Here is a 24,399-nt window from a genome sequence, read left to right as displayed (position 1 = left end):
ACTCCCACGCTCCTTTCTTCTGGCCAATACCCTGGCTCTCTGATTCAATACTTAGGTCATGATTACTATGAGACTGACGTGTATCCCGTACGTTTCTTCCAGCCAGGAGGACAATCCACCTGACGCACAGGACACAGTCCTCAACACCCAAGTGCTGATGAGCCACCCGCCTGCGCTGCTCTCACACCAGCAGCCCGACCCTCAGAGCTGGGGGCAGAGGAGCGGGATGTCCTCCCCCAGCATAACACAGCAACGGGAAAGGGACTTGGGTCAGGAGGAGTACGAGAAGGAGAACAATCTCCATTTCCTTGTGGCGACAAAAAGATACCAGAATCCACTGGAAAGAGAGAAAGGCCTTGCTTCCAAAGCAGGAGAAAGAAGGTACAGGAAAGCACCTGGTCCGGGCACGTTAAGCTCACCAAGTAAAGGGACACGCAGCGCTGTTCAGGGTGGACATCGCCAGCGGGTCAAGGCAAAGCGAAGCTGCCAAACTGCCCGAGGCGCGGACACGTGCCACCCGCCCTGGCACCGCTGCCCCCGACACGGGCCGCGGCCGAGCGGCATGAGCCGTCCTTGAGCGGCAAGGGCAGGCACCCTGCCCACGGCGGCCCCAGGCCGGGCCGCCCCGGCTGCCCCCGTCCCTCCCGGCCAGGCTGGGACGCGGCAGCGCGCAGGCGAAGGGCAGGCCGCTCGGGGCCCGCGCAGGCCCTCCGGGAAGCCGCTCCCGGGCGGCTGGTGCTGAGGAGCCACCGGAGCGACGCGGCCGCCCTCGCCTGCCGGCCCCCGGCCCGCCCAGGCCCGGGCGGAGAAGCTGCCGGCGGTGCGGCCGCGCACACCAGCCCGGCCCCAGCAACCGCGACCGGCCGCTTCGGAGGGCGGCACGGCGGGGGCCTGCGAGATGCAGCCACGCCGGCGGGGCCGGGCGCGGAGGAGCCGGGGAGCCGCTGCCCACCCAGCTCCCAGCGCGCCCCGGGCCAGCGCAGCGCCCAGCCCGCCCCGGCCCCCCCCGCGACGCCCCCGGCCCCCCCGCCCGCGCCAGACCTACCCGGCCGGTGCCGGTGTCGGCGGCGGCGGCGCGGAGCAGGGCGCAGAGCAGCGGCAGCAGGGAGCCCGCCGCGGCCAGGCCCCGGCGCCGCCTCGGCGCCATGGCAGCGCGGCGGGGCTCCAGCCCAGCGGCGTGGGCTGCGGCTGTGCGGGGCAGCCGGAAGCGGAAGAACGGCTGGAAGCGGAAGACAGGGCGTTCGGAAGCGGAAGGAAGCGGCGGCCACACGGCCAGTTCCTCGGCGGGTGGCGCGGGGGGCTGCAGTGTGGGTCCGGGAGGTGTGCCTGGCTGGCGGGGGGCCTGGCCGCCTTCCCCGCGGGGAGGGCTCGCAGCCGCCGGTGGCTGCAGGCCGGGGCGAGCGCGGCGGGGCTGGCGGCGGCCCCGCGCCTGGCGCCGCACCGGAGCGGGAGGGCCGGGCCGTTCCCTGCGGGCTGTTCTCTCCCGGCGGGGCGGTTCCCGTCCGCAGAGGCCCCGCTCCCGGCCAGGGCTGCCTGTGGCCGCACCCGAAGGTGTGCGGGAGCGCCGGGGTGGGGGGGCTGCGCCCGGCAGCGGGCCCGAGGGGAGCAAGCGGGGCTGGCAGCCGGTCAGTCCCGGCCCTGCCCGGGGGCCCTCCCGGTCTGAGCAGCGGGGCGCTTCGGACGTGTGCGCCCGGGGGAGGCGTGGGATTCTGTGCGGCCTCAGCGAGGCCCGAGGTCACACTCCATTTCTCTCCTTCGTCTTCCTTGGGACCAAAACTGATGCCTCACGGTGAGAGGCTGAAGGAGGCGGCAGCCGCCCTGGCCCAGCCTCGCTGAGTTCAGAGCGTTTGAAAGGGTAGTCGGCAGCCTGCGCTTTCACAAGAGCTTAATAAATTATTTTTGTCAGGGGGAGATGCCATGACACCAGGCATATCTCTTGCTCTGTCGTTGGCTTAACCCATGAATTTTGACCCTGAATTTCTTGACGCTGAAACAGCACAGCCCCGTTTCCTGCAGGAGCCCATCCCGCAGGGAGGTGGCCCGGAGACCGTACCTCAGGAGCGACAGTTTAAACACACAAGGTTGGTGCTTAACAAGGGGCAACCCCTATCGCTGCTCCAGCTACCGAGAGCACTGAGGCAACTGTTCTCGCCCGGGCTCTGTTTCCAGCTGGCTTCCCACCATCTCTGTTCAGCACATACCCACCTACGCGTGCTCTGCTGGATCTGTCCCTTAGCCAGCTCCTTCCCTGGACAGAAGATTCCCTGCAGGCTTAGGACAAAACAAGACACAGAGCTGCAGCTCAGGCAAACAGTATCAAAACCCTTTTCTCCTGGGAAGTGCAAAGGAAGCAGAGTGAGTGAGGGGCAGGGAAACACATGGAAATGCTCAATGGCCATCAGCTTCTACTGATGGCTGGGGAAGTTTTGACAGTGCTTGGGGAGATTTCCTGCACTGCTCAAAGTTTCCTTTAAAAGCTGAGACTTCGCAAATGCCCTCCACCTCAATTCCCTCCCTCCCCCCCCAAATGAGGAAACTTGGTCACAGGACAAGACACTTAACCTAACACAATGCCACAGGTAGGACAAGGATAGCCACATTTCCCACATACCATCCAGTGCTCTGTCCTCTAAACCAAGCTTCTGCCTTTGCCTCAGCCCCAGCCAGCCACTTTTGCCATAGCTTGGACCAACCACTTCCAAAGCCCAAGCAGGCACACGATGCACCAGCACACGGGGGAAACATGCATCACTCTTACTTGATACTAGGGACATTAACATAGACAAATGAGATGGGAACAGAACATTCCTACAAGACACGACTTGAATTTGTTTATTTTATATATTTATATATATACCTTTGTATAGATTAAACTGGGTGGGATTTTATCATACACATTTTTTGGTATAATACATGAGAAACAGGAACATAGCAAATATAAATCATTACATTCCTTGAGTGAACTCTGCCACACAGAGACTGAAAAACTGCATGCAATGGGGAGACAGAGAGAAGGGAAATCAATTTTATTTAAAAAAAAAAGAAACTAAGACAACCAAGTACAACTGTCAACAGAGGAGCAGCACTATATATGGCAAACCTGTATAAATTAAAAGTAAATTCCACTCTGACATCTACTATGCTTTAAAGTGCAACGAAGCCTGATTTACCTTACAGAATACAGGAAAGATTACCTCCTCTCCCCATTCCAATCTATCCCTAAAAAAAAACCAAACCCCAAAACAACCAAACAAAAACCCTAATAAATCTAAAGGATATACATTATCCACAGTCCTACAGAGATGCCTACATCTACTCAGTAGCACCAAGAATCTGATATGGGTGTAATTAAAATCAATTAAAATTTGGGAGCAATGGTAACATCTGTTTGCTGCAGACCTCCTGCCCTTTATTGGTGTCTTGGAGGAGAGGTGGCTCTCCCTGTGCTGAATGAAGGCGACAGTGTCCTGTCCTCTCTCCACCACCGGCCGAACTGTTTTGGCAGCAGGCTACAAACACGCACACGCAGGCACACACATGTACACAGCACAGTGAGAGCAGCTGAAGGTTACACGAAGGGGATGGGATAGGAAGCCGAGGCCCCGTTTGTGCGCGTGGGTGTCTGCACGTATGCGCACACGTGGGTGCGTGTGTGGAGGGAGTGGGACTGATCTACGCAGAGCTGAAGGGTTGTGCGAGTCCAACACACGCCACGAGCCTCTTTGGTGACAGCATGATGGGAAGGGGAGGGAGGGAGAAAAAGGGAGCCAGCAGAGCCCCCTCTTGTGAGCCTCTGGTCTGTTTGTCTTCCAAGGACGGGGGGCCTGTGCGCCACAGTTCATCTGTCTCCACATGCCACCTCTCAGCATGCCTCAGTAGCCAAAGGTCTCCTGGGAAGCATAGACCATGTAGAGGAAGCCATCCTCATCCTTTTCCTGCTCGTAGATCTCCGAGATGGGGGTAGACACGCTCACCATGCTGTGCTGGTTCACCAGCAGGAAGAAGGCCTGGGTGGGATTCAGCTGCAAGCGACGCCTGTGGGGGCAAGGGCAGGAGGGCCTGGGTCAGCCCACCTGCGGCAGACACTGCAACAGCAAGTTCTACCTCCCCCCAGCGATGCTGTTCACTGGGGGCCAGGCCTGCGCGGCTGGGACCTCCCCACCACGTTCAGGACATGGTCTCCTTGGGCCCAGCTGAGCTGCTTGGTGCTCCAAGGCCACCTCAGTCAGGACTCTGCACAGCCCCCTTCTCCAGGTGCTGCTGGCAAGGGCAGAGCAGAGAGGCCTCTTCCATCTGAGCTGGAGAATAAAAGAAGGGGACTGGAGCTCCCCCTCATGAACTTACAGCGTCCCTGTGAGGGACAGGTCACAGCCCCATCACCAGCTGCTAAGAACCTTCTCCCCCTTGGACTCCCCAGACAGTCTGTACCACAGCACAAGGATGCTGTGGCTGTCACATCCCCATCTCCGGCAGCCACCCCCACCTCATCCTCACCCACCACGCCGCGTTCAGGGCCTGGGGGTGCAGACAGGTTCGCAGCACGCCCACTGGGGCCACCCCACTCACCGGATGATTTTGACCAATTCACTCATGTTGACATGGTCTGGGACAAGGAACTTGGTCTTGTCCAGCACTGGCAACTGCTTCTCCCCTTTATAGCGTTCAATGATGACCTGGGGAGAAAGGCAACGGTAGGGTTAGCCACAGTTCACAGCACTGGCCTCCAGGGCAAACACAAATCAAACTAGCACAAGTGGAAAAGCTGAGGTAAGGCCACACTTTGCTTCACTCTCACAGGAAAACAAAACCAAGGACATGAGCAGTGACCATCAGGTTGGCTGCAGACAGCTCTTCATCTGTTTGCCCGAGCCAGACAGTGGCGAGCATCCAAGCAAACTAAACCACCAACTGCTTGGGCTGGCTGAGAACAGCAGGCATAGTGGATTTATGTAGCTACCTCCCCTGAGAAGCAGGAGGTCCGAAAGAGGAGTGAAGTGTACTTTAACGTCACTTTCAGGCTGACCAAAACCACAGGTTTTGCTGGTTTGATCTAAGGACTGAACTCACAGTGCACAGCAGGAGATGTTTTCCTTCCCTTCTGTGCCACTACTCTGAGCTGCTGCCGCTCAGCATCACCCTGCTGGCTCAGGAAGAACTGCAGATATTCCCAAACAAGCAGGTTTTAGAAATCACTGCAAAGCCACCCAAGGCATTCCTTCAGAAAGGAGCAGTCTAGATTTCGCCAGTCCCACTCCTGTTGACGCTCAAGACACACTGACTCCAAAAAGGCTCAGAAACCCATGGCCACTTCTCCCGTATGCCACACACAACTGTGTGGTGAGCTCCCAGGGCACTTCAGCATGGTGCCACCACAGGGACAGCCCAGCCTGTCTTCGCCTGCAAGAGGTCTTGCCTGGGAAAGCTCTTACAGCATCTACTTTCTGTAACAGCTAAACAACGATTTCTGTTCGGTCTTCCTACTGTGATAATTAATGAGTATCTTCTGTTAAGGAGTGTCTGCTGACTGCTACAATCGCTGCTCTAAAACAGCCTGGAAATTTACTATTTGTATTCTAAGAAACAAGGTGGTAGGCAGTTAAAGTAAGTAATGATATTACTTAGAAAGCTCAATATGTTCCCATTACAGCGATACTCCGAATCTCGCATCTCTCCAGCACCTACCTAGTTGTTTTCTCCGCAGAAAGACCCTTACATGTTTATCAGTTCATCGGGAGCTCCCGTAAATCGTTTTCCCAGGTCATTTCCAAAAATATATGGGAGACTGCAAATGCCTTGGGTCAGTGGAGGGATGGAGCACGCGCCGAGATCCGGACGCCCAGAAGATGGCTCTGCGGAGCCAACCGGATCAGGCAAACCTCTGGGAAGGCCGACTGGCCTTTCCCACCCTCATTTGTCAGCGGCAGCATCACCTCCTGCTGCCTGTCTACACCACAGGTAACCAGCCCCTCTGGCTGGGGGCTGCGGCACCACAGCGAGCTGGCAATGTCTGATGCGTTCCCCTGGCCGCAGGGCTTATCTCAGGGCCCACCAGGGTGGGCAAAGCTATGCTGCAGGCAGCTCCTGGCTGAGGGAGGGGTGTGAAGCACCTTGGTGAGAGCTCTGCACCTAAATACCCTCTCAGAAGCGCATCCTGGACAAAGCTCACACCAGGGGAACCCAGGAGCCTAAGGGCCAGGCAAGCAGCAGATGAAAGCCCCCATGAGTCCACCCATGTATTCTCACCTTGGCCGTGTATCCTCTCGATACAGAGCAAAAGTGCCAGAGAAAAACATCAGGGAAAGCCACATATTGCTCCTTTGGCCCCTTCTGCAAGATGGGGACCTGATGAAAGAACAATTTTCTGCAAGAGACTAAATTATGCATCAGGGTGCCCCTTACCAACCTGTTAATGCCCATCCTCCCTCCAAGAGGAGGGCAGAGGAGGGACAAAGATAAGCACAACCACCCTGCTGTATTTAATTTGAGCCTTACTTGGACAGATGAGTATTTTGGCTACAGGGAGATAAATAGTCTCAAGGAGCTGAACACTCGCAAGTCACATACAAGGGCAGTGCCTTGGCCACTGGAAAACACAGGGGCAACAGCAGGACCTCGAGGTTTTAAAGTAGCTTGCACAAAGAGGCAGCTACACAGCAACTGTTCATTTGTGCATATACCTTTACAGGCAGAGAGGGCCCCGTTACCTGGGCTATGCCTCATTTCTCACTTAACGCCTACCACAAACTGGCACAGGCATCTCTAATTACCAGCCAGTTTCATGCCACAAAGAAAAGCCTCTCAATAGTCCAAGGATGGGCCGAGAAGGATATAGTGGCTGTTAAAGCAGCAGCTGTCTTGTGCCCTGAGCAGACAGAGGGCCTATCATGTAGAACAGCTCCAAGAGCTTCTGTTTCCAGAACATGAGCTGCTATTTGGGTAACCCAGTTATGGGAACAGGTGGCCGATGGACAAAGCATTCTTGTCTAGCTTTGGAGGGAAATGCATGATCATACACTAATATTACATCCCTTTGGCCATAGGGCTTGTATACAAAGCCACCTCCCCTCCGTGTCCACTTTCAAGCTGCTGCCTCAGACCAGGGGGTTCCTCACTGTGGGACACCTGCTCTTGCAGTGGGAACCCACCATAGATGTCGCTGCAAAAGTAGCACGAGCTGGGCACAGGTGGAACGGCGTAGGGCACAGCCTGGCGACCCAGTCCCTTCACGGAGGGTACTTGGGCAGCATTTATAAACTCAAGCCTTGTTCTGGGGCCAGTCTAAAGAGGTAGAAAGGGATTTTGGCAGGGAGTGGGGCCAGATCTGGGAGCCCAAAAGAGGCAAGGCTGCCACTGCTCCATGCCCCCAGGTCCAACCAGCAGCAAGGCTGAGAATGTATTCCCAGCAGGCACACACACATGAACACATACATATAACACATACATACCTAGATACACGGCCAGCCACAGAGCAACCCGGACACGCAGAGCACTCACACAGACAGAGGCAGCACCAGCAGCCTCATCCTGGTCCCCTGCGGCTGAGCAGGCAGGTGGTCCTTTAGTGGCAATATATACAGCAGCCCCCTTCAGTACAAAAGGTGCTCTGGTGCTGATCCATCTTCAGCTGTGTCAGCCCTGGACACTGGGCCTGCCGCTCCTCAGAACAGCCCTCACAGGAGCCCAGAGAAGGTTGTCCCTTCCTCCAAGTCCATAATTTGGGTTTCCACCCACCAATGTGCCAGGCCAGGGCATTATGTGGGCTCCCTCACCTGACACTGCCTCTCTCTGTGCTCCTCTGTGGGTGTGCAGAGGAGCTTTTTATCACATCACCTAACAGAGAGCTCTCTGCATGGCCCAAACACCCGCAGTCTTCCTCATCGTCACGAGGGGTGGCTCTCCCCAGCCCACCCTCTGCAGCAATACAGCCTGTGACTCCCCAGGCCTCGCTGAATTTAGCATTACAGTGCTTTGGGAAATGGTTTTCTCCCGTCGCTGCCCAGCACAAGCTGCACCCCAGTGATATCAGGCTCTCCAAGACTCACCGGAGCCAGCTGAAACTTGCAGCTGCTCCTCAACAGGCCCCAGAAAGAGAGCACTGGGGCCGTGTCATGGTTTCACCCCAGCTGGCAAGTTGGCCCCACGCAGCTGGCTGGCGTCATGGTGGGGCGGGGGAGAGAATCAGAAGACTCCAGTATCTCTCAGGGGACTCGCTCAAGGGCTCTGAGTGGAAACCGGAGATGGGAGAAGCGGGCAGCAGCTGCAGCACACTGTGCTTTCTGCCAGCAGTACGGGTGCGGCCTGCGCCATCTTCTCCCCAACCACCCCTGGGCTGTGGGCTCAACCCCCCTTGCCAATCCCAAGCTCCTCTCCAGGTCCTGCCTTTCACAAAAGACCGAGACCTTCCTACAGCCCATTGGCCTGCACTCACTGCTCAGACCCATGGCTGCCCCACACCATGCTCTGCTCTGCAGCACAAGGCTTTGCTCTCAGCCCTAGCGCTGAAAGCAACGTACATTGGCTTTCAGGAACATTGCTACAAAAAGGAGAAGGGACAGCATCAAACTTGGTGTCAAGGTCTAATTGAGACCAGGCCTTCAGAGATACCAGTGACACAAACACAGCTGGAGACCCCAACGCCTTCAACAGCCACCTCTCTTCCCAATGCTCTTTACTGCTCCAGCAAAACCTGCAGCTAAACATACCTTCCCCTGTTGTGTCAGTCAGGCCAGGAAAGCACAGCAGCTGAGCGTTTAGCAGAGTCTCACGATGCTGGCACTCAGGACACTACCAAGGACAATACAGCACTGAACAGAGGTCACTGGAGCAGGTACAGGAGGGCTCAGGTCTCTGCCACGGCTAAACCTCCCCACACACACAGAGCTCCCCAGACAACCACACCAGCAGCCAGGCCCTGATGGCACAGCCGCCTTCTCCTGGGGCACGTGGTGTCTGACCCCAACACAAACGGCACCCCAGCTACGGGAGCTCTCCCACCACGTTTCAGTAGTGCTGGTAAAATTCTGCATGTGGATGCAGAGCTCTGGCTCCTTCTGTTCCATTTCCCAGGCAACACGCATTTGCATACAGGCACTCGATAGATGCATGTGCGCATATTTTATGTACATCTTATTTCTAGCCTGTCCTTATTGCTAGAGTCTTAAGGCACTGTAATTAGCTCTGCCACAACTCTAGAGAAATGCAGGGCCAGCCTAATGCCACGAAAACAATGTTAAAAGCTGGGGTCAATAAACGTGTAGATGATATGGCACACTGGTATTCAGTGTGCTGCAAGGGGCAAGTCCTGTTCTGCTGGGCTGACAACACGTGGACACCACAGTGGTGGTGGAAAAGAAGGAAGAGAAAGATTTCTTCTTGCTAGAAAACACTGTGCTAAAATCAAAAGAAGAGTGAGGCAGAAATGGACTAGTACGTGCCAAGAGCAGTCTGAGACATTAAGCCCTGATGGCTAAATACAGAAAGATGGTATGCAATTTTAAGACAAGGCTGATGTTCATCCAATACTGAAAGCAAGCTGAAATAGGAACACATCCCATTTTTTGGTCATACATGCTGTGGTATTGCAAATACTAACTCAAGCAAGCCCTGAGCACATTATTTCTCTAAATTGTCCACCTTCTCAGGAAAAGCAGCAAATACTCAGCTAGGATATCAGAAGCACACCCTCAGCCAAAGAGCAAGGCAGTATGGTCTGACACGGGCAGAAAGAACTGGAAGCAATTCATGGAGTCTCACCTACACGTCAACAAGAGGTGCTGGGAAAGCACAGAACAGGTGTGACACTTTGGCTGTCATATGAATTACACTAACAGAGTCTCTCTGCTTTCAATACAGCAAAGATCAACTCACACATCTTTCTCCAGGCAGGTACAGAGAAATCCTTACCAGGTTATCCAGGAAAAGTCAGGTAGCTACTGTAACCAAAAAAACCACCCAAAAACCAGAACTGTTTCCTCCTGTGCACTAGCTTGGAGGTAGACCTGACATCAAATCAGTTCCTTGCCTCTAGGGAAGGCACGAAGCTTAAGAGAAAGACTGTATTTCACACTGCTGAGAATGTGGCCTGCTGCCGAGCAGCTGGCATGTACAAGGCGCGGGAGGCTGCTGGACAGTGTCCTGTGTTCATTCTGGGGAGCAGTTTTGTAACCTCTGGGCTGGCTGGTGGAGGCTATCCAGCAGCACAGAGGGGTCATGAGAACAAAGTCTAATGTAGAACGGCAAGAGTAGTAACTTACCGGAATTTTGTTTGGATGCTGCTCTCGAATCTGCTGTACTTCTTTACAACGATCCGCTGGGAAGAAAGAAGTAAAGAAATGAAGTTAGAAACATCTGGCTGTGCTAGGTCAGGCAAAAACCAGGTAACCACCCTGCAAGCCACAAACCGACAAAGAGGGACACTAGAAAAGAAATGTAAATTCTGTTCATCAGGCCTTTTCTGAACATTTTGCAGCAATGAGATGGTCAGCCAGATGTCAGCCTCTGTGACCAACCCTTCACAGCCTCCCACCACCCCAATCATCCCTGAGGCAGGGACATGTTCTCCTGCCTGGTAAAACTGGGCAACGCACATGGAAACCAAGTGACTTAAATGGGACCATAAGGATTATGAAACCGTATGCCTAAATCTGCCTTAAGCAAATGCAGCTCATGACCATCAGCACCAGGCAGCAGCACGGCTTTAGGGTCTCAGCTCTGCAAGTTCAGGCTCTTGGTGTCTTCTGGCTGCTTCCCCAGGGGAGACGACACTCCAGCTGGGGCTGGGTTTTAGCCATTTCCTTCTGCCTGTTGTGCACTTCCAAGCACTGTCTGGCACACTGCCTCAGCCCCAAAGATACACCTTGCCAAGGAGGACTCCTTCACTATCACAGATCTACACAGTAGTTACAACAGCTATTGGCCTGACTGAAAGTATTCCTAGCCCTGCTGTGGAAACAGGAAGAAAAACTTAAGCAAGGAGATGACCCGTGTACTAAAAAGATTTTTTTCTGCAGTTGTCTTCACACTTCCTCACCCATTTCCTCCAGAGTTCACGTTTACTGACACACACCACAGGCAGCACATAAAAGCTCGCGTGCTCTTCAAGCTTATAGGAGAATTTCAATGCCCCCTCACCACTTTATCAGCAGCCCCTCCACTTTCACAATTCAAAGCCACAGAAAGGAGAGGAAGAAGCCATACCAGGGCCAGGTACAGCTCAGCATGCTCCTCCTGAGACACTACAGACCTATGCTCTTCCTTGCATTACCACTACTCTGGGAAGTGCTTCACAGCCTACAAAGACCCATCTGAAGTGCCCAGGGGCTGCAGTTTCACAGGTTGCAGTAGGTAAGACAGGCAGTGAAGGCCAAGGACTAAGGACTGCTAGAAATGCAAGATCTGGGTAGCACAGAATCTGTCATGGGATCATCCTGCCACACACACAGTCGCTGGCGCACCACCTGCTTCCAGTCTGACTCCCCTTACCTGCTTCACACAGCCCCAGTTTCTCAAGACCCACCAGAATTGTGTAGGGCAGGGTAAGTGGATGTGTTTGAGTTTGTTTTCTCCCACATATGTTCAGGATTTCTCCTCTAACCATTCAATAAAACCTTACTGCATATAAATTTGGCTAGAGACTACTTTGGAAGAGTCTGCAGTTTCTTCAGAGGCCACAAGACTACAAAATCACCTGATCACAGAAGCATTTGAGCACCGTTTCTGTCTCCTCCGAGGGGAAAAATTGCAAGCCCTTTCTTCTGTAAGACTTCATGGGCTAGCAAGACAGAGCAAGATTATCTGGATTTAATGGAAAATTTAGGCATATTTTTTGGGGGGTTTATGACTGAAGATGGAGTTCCTCATGTCTCCTTTTCACGCAACCCAATGCTCCAGGGCATCCAGAGTTATCCTTGTGATACAGACCATTTTCCTCTGAGGTCCCAATCAGCAAGGAGTTACGCAGAAATCAGCACTGCATGCAACACTGGCACAGCAACGCCTCTTCAGGAACGCTGAAGCACACAGTGACAGAAGCACCCAGCACACAAGCACCCCACCTGGGCAGCCAGCCAGAAGCATGTGCACCCCCTTCTGCAGAGCTCCGCTCCCACATGTTTGGTGCGTACAAGCTTCAGCAGGACAGGGCATCTTAAAGGCTGGAGACCCAGAGCGTGAGTAGACAACACTTACCAGCCTAAGTACTTTAGGCAGCTCGGCTGCAATCAACTCGGACTTGCTGGGTATTGACGAAGCCTACAGAAAGCTGTGCCCTCATGGCTAGCTAGTTTTTCCAGCTTCAGTATCCACCCCACACTGCATCCCTCTCCATGCCATCAGATGGCCACATGGATGAACTTCCTAGACATCCTGCACTTCCCTGTAGGATCACAGAACTGTCTGCACAGGAAGCCCCAACAGTGCAGGTAGTTATGAGAAGGGTCTGAGAAGCAATTCACCAAAGGAAAATTTGCAGTCTCTGCATGTTATGGCTAGTAACATAGATAATCTCAGAGCATCCAACCAGTCTATACTGCACGTGCCAAAGGGCAGTCACGTGCCTGATACCCGCTTCTTGCTCCCTGGAAGCACCACCAACTTCAGCACAAGGCTGGCAGCCATCACCACCTTCGCTTTCACAGAGGAGCCAGAGGTGCTCCCTGCCCATCACACTGAGAAAGATGCCACACAGAGAATAAAACAGTAAATCATATACCCTGCTACATGTCACCATCTCAGCATCCCACCCCTGAAACCAAAGCCCTTTTTCCCCCCAAGGGGTAGAAACTGCAGGTGTCTCTGACAGAGGCATGCCAGGCTGCTGCTGCTCCAGCACATTTCTTGCAGGTCTTGCTGACTCCATGCTCAGCAGGAATTAAGGGCATGAGCCACCAGTGATAAAGGTCTCAAAAGCATGGGACAAGGGAGCTGCTGCTGTAGCCTGAAGTCTGACGCACCACAGCAGCAGCTGCCCTGTCCCATGCTTGAAGACCTGCCGCGTGCCCAGGACCTGGCCCCTCTGCTCACATGGATGCAGGGCCCAGGACCCCTCTGCTCACATGGGCACAGGGCTTTTGCAGCCTTTTTGATCTCAGGGGACCCTGCAGGAGGTGCCCGATTTGCAGGTTACCACAATGCAGCGATAGTAGGTGCTGCTTTACTCCAGGGGCTGCAACTACAAGCACCTTAAGCACTGCACTTCTTCCTCTGGCCAGGAGATGCTCATTTTGGAAACTTAATTCAGGAAGGCAGCTAGGAGCAACCCAACCAAGCTGTTCAGGTGCCTGAAGATTCAAACAGAAGTTTCCAGGACATCTGAAGCTCTGCTAAGGAGCACACTCAGTTCCATCCTAGCCTTGGAGATCCAGCCAATCAGGCTCAGGAATCAGGAGAAAGTATCCTGCACCAAAGCCTGCACAAGGGTAATTTCTGTGCACGCAATAGTTCAGGGGCTAGAGATCTTCCACAAGAAATAGGTGATGGTCACCCACACCCTCCTCAGCCTGGAGTGGGAACTAGAAGTTGATCCTGTGTCTCGTGAAAGCATCTTCAACATCACACAGCAAGGAATGGCTATAAATACCACCTTTAATTTAATGTACACGTAGTCTAATTTAAGTCACAGGAATAAAGAGAAAACCATTAAAGGGCACTTCAGAGAGATGCCAACAGAGATGTCAGCCTAGCACCCAAGCTCACGCCACGTACGGCACTGCTCCCTCCCCCCTTTCACTAGCAGTGTCTGCATGCTCACATTACATACATGACAGGTCTGATTTTACATGCCTTGTTCTTCTCGGGCAGCTCTCCGAAATTATAGCTGTGCAAAGTGAGGTTAAGACTTTCCCCTTTTCTGTAGCACCTGGCAATAGTTAATCCTTAGCCTATATGTAAAGTGAATCAGAACCATTCACACAACCCAGTCTGTAGCTACATTTTTTCCCCTGTCCCCTCCTTACTGCAAGGAGAAGCAGGACCACCACACCTGATTCCAGCAGCTCAGGGATTCCAGGCAGGAGGGGATGAAGGGGCTACAGCAGCTGCTGTTCTGAAGGAGCTGAGCCAAGATTAATGAACTGCACCCAGAGGGAAGCACGCCGCCTCTGCTCCCGGCTGCGGGCACCGCACAGCTGCCACGAGAGGAGCCAGGCTTTTCCCCCATGCCAGTATGTGAGAGCTCAAGGTGGCATCAAGATAAAACACACACACTTTTTATTGGTTATTCCTAGAAAAATTTCTCTGCTAGGGCCTATTGAAAGACAGGAGTATTTTTGTAGCATTCCATATGCCTTTTTCTCCTCCAACTGCTGTTTCAACTGTTAAGTACCAACAGCAAAGCCTGCAAATTGTCCAAAACACCAGAATCTCAGCTGTTCCTTGACTGAAGTCCTTCCCAAGCTGTTCTCTCAAAGATGTGGGCACACATCATATCCCATGGTAACGCAGGATGAGATAGTTATGATGGTCAAAGAGGACAGTTGAAAATTTTAAGCCAAACTTTCCGACCATTAACTTTTTTTTTTTTTTAATCAGCAGTGCCCAGGAACTCTGGCGATGGGAGACGGGTCTCTGCTGTGCTGGGGGCTGTGCAGACACAGGACGAAAGGACAGCTCTGGATGCAAAAGAGCTTAATCAGACAAAAGATACAGATGGTGGAACAGAAGGAAAACACATGGCAAGTCCTCCAACAGTGCAGTTGCGTAAGGGACAGCATTTTTCAGGAGACACTAGACAAACGCTGGTCAAGCACTAGTGCTGCTGAGGGGCAGCAGACAGGCTCTACAACCAGCCCTGCCGCCTGCAACGACCAGAATGCTGTTAAGAAAACACCATTAAGAAAAAAAACACCACCTGGAAACATCAGCAACATGCCATCAGGTCAACAGCTCCTGAGCTAGCAAAAGCTGTGCATGGAAAGCAAAGCAGAGAGGAGAAATTCAGCCACAAGCAACTGCCTCTCCCTGTAGTCCCACATCCCAGGGCTCCAGGTCCAGCTGCCCATGGCACGAAGGGAACGTGCAGACATCCCTTCCACCTGCAGCAGGCTGCCAGCCCCGTGGCTTTGCCACTGCCATCCACAAGACACTCCGCTGGCCAGCTTGTGGGGGATCTGCATCAGATCTGAGGCAGATGCAAGAACGAACACGCTTCTTCAAGAAACTGCTGCGGCCAGTCCCAGGGCAGAGGGTTGCTAGAACCTGGTCCTCTCTCCAAGAGATTTTCTGCAAGGAGAGGAGGAATTGGATGGTTTGAAATCAGGGTATGTCTGGGTTAACCTGGCAACTACTGAATACACAGGCAAGTTATGCAGGTCATTCCAGATGAATGTCAATAAGTATTTTTGCAATATCACAGCACCATAAGGCCAGACACCTCTAACCACCAGGAAATAAGCCCTTGCGTATGTGTCACAGCTCACACAACAGCTGACCTGACCCATCCTTGCCCAATACTGGAGAGCTCATCCTCAGGCCAGTGGCACTGCAGGAGGAGCAAGAGCAGACTCCCACACCCAGGGAGGGGGCAGAGCCGTGCCCCGGAGAAGCTGCTCCCACTAGTAAGAAAGGGTTGTTGTCCCAGGCTTCGTAGGACATCAGCACTGCAGAAACTTGACAGTGACTGTGATTGTTGGTTGTATTTTACTTCTGTCTGCAAAGCTGGGGGGCCTCTGGACAGGATGAATGACTTGGGACAAAAAATACACTGTTTTGAACTTAGTGTCTGACAGAAAGCGTGCCTCTGCAACATGGTGGAGGCAGAGCCTGACGCTCACTGCCACAGGAAGGTATTACCAGCATGACCGTGGAGCAATGCTGTTCCAGCCTCATTACAAGATTTAATGGGCGTAATGTACAAGGTGTAACGTTTGGAAGGATTTTTCAATGTCTAGGTCCTGGAGCCCAGTGACTGCAGAAGGATCTCAGCAGCCTTGTTCATTTGCGTAAGTTCCCAATCTTTCTGGCTCCAGAGTAAAGCCTGAAAATGGATTTTATAAGACAAGCAGGAACCACCTTCATTTTTTTTGAGCAGTTTCAAAATTTAACCGAGAACAATTTTGCACCTGGCTGCAGGAAAGAGTATTTGTATCTGGCAAATCCATGATAAGGGCTCCACACAACTGTGAAGTCTAAATTCATGTCAAGATGCTCATTGTCTGGTTGCACAGTACCATGTAACCCTTGCTGTGGACCACGCAGGATGAGCACTGGACCTCCACCATTCAAACAGCTTAAACAAGGGCTTCCTACTCACTAGACCTCCTGAGCACGGGGTGCAAACCGGGCAATACCTTCTGCGTCATGTCTGGATGGCATATGGAGTATTTACATCAGGGTTCCAGATAAGGAACTGTTGGTTTTTTCTCAATGTTTAATCATAGCTTCACTAGCCCTGGAAAAAGAACAGCAGGTTCCCTCCGTAAGAGCGGTCAGGAGGCTGTCCTCTGCAAGGGCTTCCCTCTAGCTTCTGTTTGACCTTTTCTTCTGTCTTAACAACCTTCACAATAACAAGCCTCCGTGACAGCACAAATGCGCTCCGATTTCTCAGAACTACTCAGGACACTTCAAATTGCTCAAACAAAGAACTGTCTTTTAATGCAGAACACCACACACGTGCATGCACAAAGACTTTGCACAGCCCGGGTCGTTGCTATTTGTGCACAAACATGCCTGGACATGCATAGCCCATTCGGGGAGACGTGCCAGCCACAACAATCTTCATTTTATTCCTTCATCATCTCTCGCAGTCTACTTCCAAACTGCCTTCTGAAAACAAAAGGCAGCAAACAACTGCATGGCCACAGTCGGAGGTGTTTACACACTGCAGGTCAACCACAGAACGTCACAAGCAGGGTGACACATCAGAAGGCCTCCCAGTGACTCTCCTGACTGTAATCCCTACTGGGACTGACCGAGGAAGGAACAAAGAAGCCAAGGGAGATGACCTGTCTGTGGCTCACGGCTACTCAATGACAGAGGCTGCAAGAGTCTACCAGTCTTACAGATGGTAGATTCATCACTCCACCCTTCTGGCTCAAGGGGTTCTCCCAGCTTTTTGTAGTGACGAAAGTATTACGTAACAAAGTACATACAGGTTTTATTGTTCCTGGCTGCCATTCAGGACCTTTTGTTATATAAAAGAATAATAATAAACCAGTATTTGTGGACTACATGTCTAGTTGGCATTTGTTCCGGATGTTTATTCAGTTTTTCTTGTACCAGTATTTTCTTCAATGGTGATAATTAGCCCCACATCAAATCACATTCTCAGTAATTAATACAAGATGCAGCTAAGCATCAACTTGCAACAGCAGCCTTGTTTCAAGGAATTCCAGCTCTTAAAGCACAACTGCTAGAGCATGGATATCCCAAGCACAGCGTTAACGACAAGCTGACCCACTAACCATCCTCAGCACAGCATTAACGACAAGCTGACCCACTAACCATCCTCAGGTCAAGATCAAGATGCTTTTTCAAGCCCTGAACAAGCAAAATTGTTACAAGCACAGGATGGTGCACCAGACTGACAATTCATGCACCGTTGATCTTTCAGCTGGTACAAGCATGGCTGGCTTACCCTAGATGACTCCCTAGAGAAGGCAATGCTTCGCTTTTCCCCAGAGCCAAGGGGAGAGGGAGTTCAGCTCTATGAGCTGCCTTTATCTACTGCTGCCTTTCCTCTAAAGAGAAGCAGCTTCCCAGAACTAAAGTAGATCTCCCAGAGGACTGAACCTGGGATGGGAACACTCAGTCTAGAGGGGCTGCGGTCAAACCACTGTTTGTCACCTAGCCAGGGGCTCCAGCTGACCAACAGCGCACACACATCCGTGCCTTACTGCGGAGCGCCTCCATTTCGGCAGGATGCTGGGGCACGAGGCCAACTCACTTTCAGTTAGCTGACCGGTCTAGGTTTAAGGTCCGCGTCCGTAACCACACTGCCTAAGCACTGCGTTGAAATCAAAGCTTGAAGCCCGCTGGCAGCCTTGCAACGGCAGAGCAGCCAATTCAAAACAATCTCTTCAAGAACAGTGGGAGGTGCAAGCGCTACCCAATGCTCCAAAGGACTCACACTCTTTATGGGAAGTGCAATGGTGTCATCAGGCTGCTGCACACTCTCGCTACAGACAGAACACCCTGTTCCTTTGATACAAACCACAGCTTTGTTCTGGGAATTGTTTTGCACTCCTACAGTGACCTCACTCCACAGAAGACACCCACCTCAGCATCTACAGTCGAGTTCAGCACATGAAGGCAGAGGGTTACTGTCAGATCTTATCCCGTGCACCCAGACCAAAGATGCTCTGCTGACGTGCCAAGGACCGGACCAGGTCACAGAGCATCATCCTCTCACCACTAATGGCACATCAGATCATGGGAGAAGTCAGCACTCAGTGCCCTCAACACACCTTGGCTCAAACCCCTGGCATTTCCCAGCCAGTCCCTTCTTCAAGTCCTCGACAACGATGAACAGAAATGCAGAAATTTTATTCAGAACAGACCCAACACAAAGCGAATAAACAAGCAGAGGCAATGAATGGAAAAACAAATCTCAAAAATACAAGGAGGAGGAAAACAAGCATTGAGGAAAGTAGAATCTTCAGCAAGGAGTGGCAGACCACGACCTAAGCAAGCCACTTACCATGAAACTGGAGCCTGGGTGCCTTTTGTAAACATTCGTATTCCTGACTCTGCCTTTTCTCTGTTTTTTAGGCACCATTCCACTTCTATAAAGTTTTGAAGCCTTAAAAATTACGCCATTCTGAGGGTACAGTGTCTCTGGCAACGTTTTCCATCAGCCCTTTCCAACTGCATTGTAAACAATCGCTTCCTGCTCCTGTTGTGTAATGATTTGAAGACGAAAACAAGCTGTATTTACTTTCTCTGACCGAGTAATTCCAGCCCTGACCCAAAGCAACTGCATGGGCTGCCAGGCCTCCTCCTCCTGGCTGAGCATTGCAGACCAGTCAGCTGAGAGAGCAAAAGGGCAGAGGAAAGTACACAGAAACAAGGAGCACTTGGAGTTGCCGGCACCAAACTCCCTCACCCCCCTCTTTCCCTCCTGGGCTATTTTAATCCTGCTTTCTTTCAACTACTCAGAGCCTCGGATTTTGTTTTCCTTCTGGCTCATACAAAGTCTGAGCAATCTGCAAAGGCAAACCAGACTCCTCCTGCCCATAGTAAGCTGATTCTCACCAGTTTAGCAGTAGGTAGTTACTAAGGGTTTGATCTAGGACTTTGCTGCTTGTAATACGCAGCTTAGGAGAACACAGCAGGGTCCCAAGCAAGTCTCCCAAGGCACCCCGGCTGCATTTTATTCTTGTTTGTGCATGTTCGCTTGGCTCAGTCGCTGTGGCAGAAGGAGGCTGGGTGAGCATTCAAGGCCAGATGGGTTGTACCAAGAAGTTACCAAATATTTACAGTTTCAAGAGAGCAGCAAGAGGCTGGATCAGTGGTTCAGTATGAAAAAGCTCCAGTTTTAAAACTCCTGTAGGAAACACACCCTCACCTGCTTTTGGACAGTATCGAACACAAATGACGCCTTATTTGGCACAAGCACACAGATTTTGGCGTTATTCAGGCCATAAGCTCAGGCCGTACGGCCCGCGGGACGCACCCCGCCAGCAGCAAGCACCTTCCCCGCGGCAAAGGCCAGGCCCAGCAGCACCCGGCGTCCCACCCGGCTCCGCCACCCGCTCGGGCAGCGAGATGCGGTGCCTGCCCCGGCAGCCGCCTCCACGGGAGCAATCCCGCCGGGAACGCTCAGCAAAGGGGTGGGCACGATGCCAGCGCCGCCTCTGGGTGCCGACCTGGGTCGGGGGGTATCCATGCTGGAACAAGAGGGTCGGGGGCGATCCGCGCTGGGATCCGTGCTGGAACAGCAGCTGCCCCAGGCTAGCGCCGGGAGCAGGTCACTGCGCTCCGCCAGCACCGCGGAGCCGGGCCCAGAAGCAACGCTCGCCCCGCGGCCGCCGCCCCCCGTGGATTTCCGAGCCCCGGTGGCCACCACCCCGCCCCGCCCGGCTCCGGGCCGGGCCGGCCGCCGCCCTCCCCGCCGGAAAGCCCCGTTAGCGCGGGCCCTGAGGAGCTGGGCTCGCCGAGCGGCAGCGCCCGGGCTGACACCGCCGGCACAGAGAGCCCGCCGGGTGAGGGGCTGCCCGCGCCCCAGCGGCTAGGTCCCGGGGCGGGCACGGAGCCCACCCGCCTCCGCGGGGGTGTGGGGGGGCGCCCGCCTCCCAGCCCGGCTCGGCCCCGCCGCCCGGTGCGGCCCCTGCTGACACCCCCCACCCCCGAGCCTCCGGCAGCCCAGCGGGGGCGGGGGGGAGGGGGGGCAAGGTCGGCGCGGCGGGGAGGGCGCGGGGCCGGGGCAGCCCACCCCCGGCCGGCTCACCGAAGGTGCGGCGCTGCTTGAAGGGCCGGTCCGAGGGCATGGCGGCCGGGGCGCGGGGCCGGCGGGCGGCTCCGTCTGGCGGCGCGGCCTGCACTGGGGCTGCGGCGGAGCGGGCCGTGACGTCACTGCGGCACGCCCGGAAGGGGCGGGGCTTGGCCGGGGCGTCCCGCCCCCCAGCGCTGACGGGACGGGACGGGACGCGGCGACGGGAGGGGGCCCGGGCCTCTCTGGCCCCACCGGCCACAGGAAGCGGCTTCTTTGTGCCCCCGCAGCGAGCGGGCCGCGGGGCAGCGCCGCCGCTCCCCTCGGGCGGCGGGAGGCGGGAAGGCCGTGGCGGGCTGCGACGGCTCGGCCGGGATCCCCGAAGGACGGAGGCGCCGGCGGCTCCAGGCGCGGCGGCCGCCTCAGCAGCGCTCGGCCGGGCCGGCTCCCTGCGGCGACCCCCGGGGCTGCCCGGCCGGGACTGGGCGCCTGCCCGGCCGCTGCCCGCACGCCGGCGGCCTCCGAGCTGACGCGGGCACTGAACGCGGCCGTAACCTGATCTCACCGAGATAACCAAGTATTTGCAATTCCCACACCTACCTCTATCGTTTCTCAACTAATAAGCCTGCCGTTCTCCCTGCGGCATTCAGAGCCACGTCCATGCTGAATATTTTAAAGACCACGGCATGACTACAAATAGGTCAGGCTATTTCTGGAGCTGCTGCAAAGGAATCAAGAAACAACAGCAAACAACATCTCCCTTTCACAGAGAACCCTGTCTAATATCCCTCCTTAACACACGCGGCAGCAAAAGCTATATTCTGCCAAAGCAATGTTTCATTGTTTACAGTGAACTGGTGTGAAACATGAACAAACACAAAATGTTAAAAATCTTAAGTACAACCTTGGTAAAAAAAAGACTCGAAAGCTGCATCTCTTAAAAACCTGCTCCAATTATTCAAAGCGTCACAAATTAAAATATATTTAACTACAACCAAACAAATCCTTGGGTAAGCTCTACCAGGAGAAAAGAAAGGAAACAACTGCTTCCATGACTTAACATCACGGATTTTCCTTGACCAACCAGTACCAGTAGTCAATTAAACACATACTGGTAAGGAAGCATAAACTCTTCAGATTCACAAGCAAAGACCTTCGTTTGCCATGTAGGTCCTTTTAAGCTGAAAATACATGAGGGAATGCAGCAATGTTGAATTAGACGTGGCAAGCTGATCAACTTTACAGACCATTTTTTATTACTGTTGTTATAAAGTGGTTTTAATGACAGGCATTAGGAACTTTTTCTAATTTAGTGACTTGAACCCTGATTTTATCCATGCAGGACTGAGGCCATAATTCCAGAGATCATTCATACAGCCAGAGTGGGAGAAAAGACACTGGTTTGTGGAAGCTCTGTAACTTCTCAGCACATTAATGTACTTGCATAAATGGGACACGGCTCAAGGAGATTTTACTTCTAATACAGCAGCGTAGGATGTATACAGCACATACTTCTTCCTTCAGCTTTCCTGAAAAATCTTGCACAGACTAATACTTCTCTTGCCTGTTCTTACCGATGTCATTGACAAAACTCCTTATTTAAGGAGGTGCATTTCAGATCCAAAAAATCCTGGATCAGTCAAAAATTTAAAGAAGATGGGAGGAACCAGCTGCATCAACCCAGCACCAGCAAGCTGTCTTAACATGACCTAGGATCAACAACAAGCTCTACACATGCCGTCACTCCTACAGGGTAAACACCATTGATAATAAACAGCCCTGGATGCTTGCAAAACCATGCTAGCAGAGGGAAATCTCCCTGAAGGAACCCTGTAATGCTGGTAAAGGAAGTGTATTTTTGTCAACAGAAATTGTGTTGACACTCAGGCTTCTGCTGACATGGTAGCGTTTGTCAGAGCTCACTGCCCCTGCACACCCCAGCTGCCATAGCTTTTCCTACAGATTGTACTGGTTCCCAGAGGTGCTCTAGCTCTACTAACATAAGGCCAGCCTATAGTGGTATAACTATCTATGCCAGATTTTCATCCCCTATAGCTGTACCTATACATAACAGAAGTGTTAAGACAAGATCAAACATAAATGTCCTGCATGTGAAGAGGAGCGCTGCACAATGAGAGCTCAGCCATCCTGGGCAGAGTTGCTCTGGAGGGTGCTGGAGCAAACACAAGCTGCAGCAGCATAAAACAGCTGCCCTAAGACCTGTGGATTAGCTCCTGCAAGCCTAGCTTTTGCAGTATTAATGTGTTATCATCTCCATTTCTCTGCCAGAACCTTATCTCAGAGCAGAGTCAGCACAAGACAGCATGTCCTTGGGCCTCAAGTGCTGCTGTTCATAGCCCAGAACCATACCTCAAACTTCCTTTCATTAGCTTGTTAATTCATCGGGGTCTGTTTTCCACATCTCAGCAGCAGATGTTTCCCCTGCCTTCAGAAAGGGATCCATCAAAACTGACTTCTCCAAGACAGCAAATTAGGCCAGTTTCCAGCCACAACACAAAGCAGCTCTAAGGCACAGAGCGCAAAGGTTATTCAAGCCCTACTTTGAACCACCTCATCATGCTTTCTGCCTAGAAAGAAGAACTAGAACTGTAACATACGTTTTTCTATTCTTCCTCAATTTGACAGTAATTTTACTGTATGAATGACCAGGCCCAGACTCAGCAACACTGGAAAGAAGCTAAGCTTCATCCCATCTCTCTTGACTCTCTTTAAGGTAACTTAAGACAAGCGAAATCCTCCCCTAACTTGCACGTGGAGGAACTGCTTCTGGTCAGACCACTGTGACTCTCTGATGCTCCGATCCAAGTAAGACACTTCTTCTCCATGGTAACCGCCTAAATGGAAGTTATTGTTGTTCTTCAGCTTCATCCACCCTTTCCCCTTTTTTTAAAAAAAAAATTGAATTAACTTTAAATGTGAGCATAAAGGTAGTGCAAGCATGGCATAAGCAGAGTCCTGCCCTGACCAGATGGATTTGACAAGCTCCTCCAGACTGCAAAACCAACTTCTTCAAAGACTCCTTTATTCAAATTCCTGAGTATATTTCAAGCCAGACAGCTAACAGTCCTTGAAAAAAAACCAGCAAAAACCCCAAACCACCCCAAACAATCAGCATACAGCAGGAACTCAGTAAACTCACTGCAACGTTCTCAACACAATGCAGAAAACAAGCACAATCTTTGTTTTGCATTAGGGTTCCCAAACTCAGTATGACACAAGATCACTGGTAGGATAGCTATCCTTAAGGAAGGGTCCAAAAGAATGCAGGACACTGAAGAAATTCTTCATTGTTCAAAAGTAACACTCCCACCTGCTAGGGAAAGCCAACATACATAAACAGGTCACCACCTCCAAGGAAACACTTCTCTGGCTATGAATAACAAAAGATAGAGGAGATAACTGAAGTCACATTTTTCTTCTGCTTTGTCTCACTATTCAGTTATTATCCAGAGACTTCTGCTTGCTGGAGAGAATTTTTTGGAGTCAGCATTCAATAAAATGATGACAGATCATGTGCAGAGGCAGCAAGTTGCTGTGTAACAGGAACTATTCCAAACACAGAGCTTGATTTCAGACTCTATTCCTTGGTTTGATGGCATGGCTTGAACAAAGATTCAATAATAAAAGGGCCAGTGAATACAGTCTATGCAAATTATCTGTCGGTTTGCTAACACTAGGAGAGGGATGTTAACGTCAGTCACTTCTTGGCACAAAATGTGATCCCAAGGCTACACCAATTTACTGTGGTCAGAAATATGCTGATGGGAGAAACTGTTCATAAACTGAGTAACAGCCGACAGTGAGTCACGATAACAGCTGAGATACCCAAAATACTGTAAAGCACCCTTGCCCAGATGCTGCAGGACTGACCGCTTTACAGATCTCAATAAGCATTTCTGACCTTCACGGCCACAATCACTACCTAAAAAATTAGTCAGTACATTAATGCCCAAGCTTGAAAATGCACAGAAAACAAATGCCAAACATACAGATTATCTCAGCTGTTTGAGTCACCA

At 52.5% G+C, this 24,399-nt stretch overlaps 2 protein-coding genes across 3 annotated transcripts in view; both read right to left on the bottom strand.

The window, feature by feature from the left end:
- The window catches only part of MMP24 (matrix metallopeptidase 24), a 42,380-nt gene extending 41,177 nt beyond the window's left edge, over positions 1-1,203 (bottom strand). The window contains exon 1 of one of the 2 annotated variants that reach the window (XM_040608694.1): positions 1,046-1,203. In XM_040608694.1, coding sequence (XP_040464628.1) covers positions 1,046-1,147 — 102 coding nt within the window. In that variant the 5' untranslated portion in view covers positions 1,148-1,203. Of the gene's footprint in view, positions 1-419; positions 578-1,045 lie in introns of those variants that run through there. The other variant, XM_040608695.1, reaches the window with a different exon arrangement.
- A 1,606-nt stretch (positions 1,204-2,809) lies between these two features.
- On the bottom strand, positions 2,810-23,251 carry MAP1LC3A (microtubule associated protein 1 light chain 3 alpha). The gene is made up of 5 exons (XM_040608939.1): positions 23,129-23,251; positions 20,381-20,978; positions 10,254-10,309; positions 4,567-4,673; positions 2,810-4,035 (listed from the first exon to the last, which is right to left on the bottom strand). Exons 1-5 carry the CDS (start codon positions 23,249-23,251, stop codon positions 3,873-3,875), a joined length of 1,047 nt encoding a protein of 348 aa, XP_040464873.1. The 3' UTR covers positions 2,810-3,872.
- Between the last annotated feature and the right edge of the window lie 1,148 nt (positions 23,252-24,399).

Source organism: Falco naumanni, chromosome 10 (assembly GCF_017639655.2).
Source record: "Falco naumanni isolate bFalNau1 chromosome 10, bFalNau1.pat, whole genome shotgun sequence".
NCBI classification, from domain to species: Eukaryota; Metazoa; Chordata; class Aves; order Falconiformes; family Falconidae; genus Falco; species Falco naumanni.
The sequence above is the reverse complement of the archived record's forward strand: the minus strand, read 5'-3'. Positions and strand labels throughout refer to the sequence as shown.

Coding starts and splice junctions, on each gene's coding strand:
- MAP1LC3A (XM_040608939.1), bottom strand. CDS start 23,251: ATGAAGCTGAAGAACAACAATAACTTCCATTTAGGCGGTTACCATGGA. Junction 10,310..20,380: donor CAAGCAGCGCCGCACCTTCG/GTGAGCCGGCCG, acceptor CTTTCTTCCCAG/CGGATCGTTGTAAAGAAGTA. Junction 4,036..4,566: donor GAATTGGTCAAAATCATCCG/GTGAGTGGGGTG, acceptor TTGCCCCCACAG/GCGTCGCTTGCAGCTGAATC.